Below are 3,301 nucleotides of genomic sequence, written 5' to 3' on the forward strand. Positions count from 1 at the left end.
TTTTATTATTTCTACCCGATATGGTGCACTCTAAGGTTCTTGCAAGAATTGAATCAGCATCGATATCAATCTTGATTGCTTTACTAAACACTACAAGTCTATAAATAAGTCTAAACAAGTTATAACAAAATCACAGACAAATTAAACACAATCTTCATTTACCTTTTCAAATTTGAAGAGAATGGCATCCATAAAAATCACGGTATCTTTCTCACAATTTTTACATATTCAAATGCAAGGCTAGGATTTATCAAGGAGACCAAACGAGTTGTCTTCGTCCAGAGCAACTCCAACGAGCAAATCACGACCGCGGCGGAGCTACCGAATAGGAATGGTAATGGGAATGATACTGTGACGAAGCCGAAAGTAGATGACGACAAGCCGAAAGGGGATGACAATGAGAGTGATACTAAGAAGGACGAGCCGAAAGGGGATGATGACGGGCTGAAAGGGAAGGACGACGAGCCGGTTGAGGAAGTCGCGCCTATTGATGATGAGGAAGAACCGAAGGAGGATGACGGAAAGCTGAAAGTGGATGACGACAAGCCGAAAGGGGTTGACAATGAGAGTGATACTAAGAAGGACAAGCCAAAAGGGGTTGACAATGAGAGTGATACTAAGAAGGACGAGCCGAAAGGGGATGACGACGAGCCGAAAGGGGAGGACGACGAGTCGGTTGAGGAAGTCGCACTGATTGATGATGAGGAAGATCCGAAAGAGGATGACGGAAAGCCGAAAGGGGATGACAATGAGAGTGATACTAAGAAGGATGAGTCGAAAAGGGATGACAACGGGCCCAAAGGGGAGGACAACGAGCCAAATGAGGACGCCGCGCCGATTGATGATGAGGAAGAGCCGAAAGAGGATGACGGAAAGCCGAAAGTGGATCACGACAAGCCGAAAGGGGATGACAATGAGAGTGATACTAAGAAGGATGAGTCGAATGGGGATGACAAGGGGAGGACGACGAGCCGAATGAGGAAGTCGCGCCGAATGAAGATGACGAAGAGCCGAAAGAGGATAACGGAAAACCGAAAGGGGATGACAATGAGAGTGATACTAAGAAGGATGAGCCGAAAGAGGATGGCGATGGGCCGAAAGGGGAGGACAACGAGCCAAATGAGGACGTCGCGCCGATTGATGGTGAGGAAGAGCCGAAAGAGGATGACGGAAAGCCGAAAGTGGATGACGACAAGCCGAAAGGGGGTGACAATGAGAGTGATACTAAGAAGGATAACCGAAAGGGGATGACGACGAGCCGAAAAGGGAGGAAGACGAGCCGGTTGAGGACGTCGCTCTGATTGATGATGAGGAAGAGCCGAAAGAGGATGATGGAAAGCCGAAAGGGGATGAGAATGAGAATGATACTAAGAAGGATGAACCGAAAGGGGATGACGACGGGGCGAAAGGGGAGGACGACGAGCCGAATGAGGACGTCACGCTGATTGATGATGAGGAAGAGCCGAAAGAGGATGACAGAAAGCCGAAAGGGGATGACGACAAGCCGAAAGGGGATAACTATGAGTGATATTAAGAAGGATGAGCCGAATGGGGATGACGATAGGCCGAAAGGGGAGGACTACGGGCCGAATGACGACGTCGCGCCGATTGATGATTAGGAAGAGCCGAAAGAGGATGACGGAAAGTCGAAAGGGGATGACGACAAGCTGAAAGGGGATAACAATGAGAGTGATACTAAGAAGGATGAGCCAAAAGGGGATGACGACGGGCCGAAAGGGGATGACGACTAGCAGGTTGAGGAAGTCGCGCCGATTGATGATTAGGAAGAGCAGAAAGAGGATGACAGAAAGCCAAAAGAGGATGACAATGAGAGTGATACTAAGAAGGATGAGCCGAAAGGGGATGACGATGGGCTGAAAGGGGAGGACGACGAGCCGAATGAGGACGTCGCGCCGATTGATGATGAGGAAGAGCCGAAAGAGGATGACGGAAAGCCAAAATGGGATGACGACAAGCCGAAAGGGGATGACAATGAGAGTGATACTAAGAAGGACGAGCCGAAATGGGATGACAACGGGCTGAAAGGGGAGGACGACGAGCCAAATGAGGACGTCACGCCGATTGACGTTGAGGAAGAGCTGAAAGAGGATGACGGAAAGCATAAAGGGGATGACGACAAGCCGAAAGGGTATAACAATGAGAGTGATACTAAGAAGGATGAGCCGAAAGGGGATGACGACGGGCCGAAAGGGGCGGACGACGAGCCGAATGAGGAAGTCGTCCCGATTGATGATGAGGAAGAGCCGAAAGAGGATGACGGAAAGCCGAAAGTGGATGAGGACAAGCCGAAAGGGGATGAAAATGAGAGTGATAATAAGAAGGGATGGCAATGAGAGCCGAAAATTCATTATTCTCATATATCAAATAAATTATTGACCAATATCATATGTGAAAAAAAACATATTTTTCTTAGTTTCTCATATTGCTTAATTATGTCGATCATAAGTCATTAATACTTTTACCAACTACATTGAACAATTTGAAAAAAAAGTTGCCCTTATAAAGATTTGGATCGTATGGAATTCCTACTCTGTCGTAGAGAACTCTACTCCACACTTTGATAATCCTTTGACATGAAATAAACACAAAAATAGTTTCAACAAAGACATTTAAAGAAATCATATTATAAAAAGAAATTTTTCTTAGCTTCGAGAGATTGACACAAGGTCCACGAAACTATATAAGTTCACATGATGCTCGTTTTCAGGTAAACATTTTGGAACTTATTACATGACTGGATATCCATTCTTCATAGTTTAGAAAAAATCAATACCAACTGTAAATTGTGTTCTTCACAAAAATGTCTTGTCTATCTCTTCCATGTGATACAACAAATAGTACTAAATACTCGTATAATTAAACATTGATGTACTATGGATGACCACACTCTCTTGGATAACACAAGTTCATGATAATTCAAATTCAAATGCACTTTATAACCAAAACATCTCCTATTGTATCCATGAATGTCATGCCCAGCAGGAATCTATCCCCGCTCTGATACCATCGAAATGTCACATCCCAACCCCTCTAACTTATGTGCTTATAATAAACAAATACAGATTAGAGTAAATAAATCACATATTGATTACATCACAATCCAAATACTATAGTTACAAAATCCATCATTTATTAGCTTCCATCCAAATACTATAGTTCATTTATTAGCTTATTTACAAAATATTCTAAATCAGCACCCATAACCATAATCAGTTTCAATCCATATGCATATGCCTCTCTATTCAATTAATTATTCTGTGGCAAATCAAGTCTGGTATCT

At 43.9% G+C, this 3,301-nt stretch overlaps 1 protein-coding gene across 1 annotated transcript; it reads left to right on the forward strand.

Annotated features, from left to right (window-relative positions):
• The first annotated feature begins 1,683 nt into the window (after positions 1–1,683).
• LOC121788663 (high mobility group nucleosome-binding domain-containing protein 5-like) lies at positions 1,684–2,354 on the forward strand. The gene is made up of 2 exons (XM_042187290.1): positions 1,684–1,689; positions 1,785–2,354. The coding sequence occupies exons 1-2, from the start codon at positions 1,684–1,686 to the stop codon at positions 2,352–2,354; spliced, it is 576 nt and encodes a 191-aa protein (XP_042043224.1).
• Positions 2,355–3,301: the final 947 nt, after the last annotated feature.

This window comes from Salvia splendens, unplaced genomic scaffold (genome assembly GCF_004379255.2).
Source record: "Salvia splendens isolate huo1 unplaced genomic scaffold, SspV2 ctg1113, whole genome shotgun sequence".
In the NCBI taxonomy this organism is placed as follows: Eukaryota; Viridiplantae; Streptophyta; class Magnoliopsida; order Lamiales; family Lamiaceae; genus Salvia; species Salvia splendens.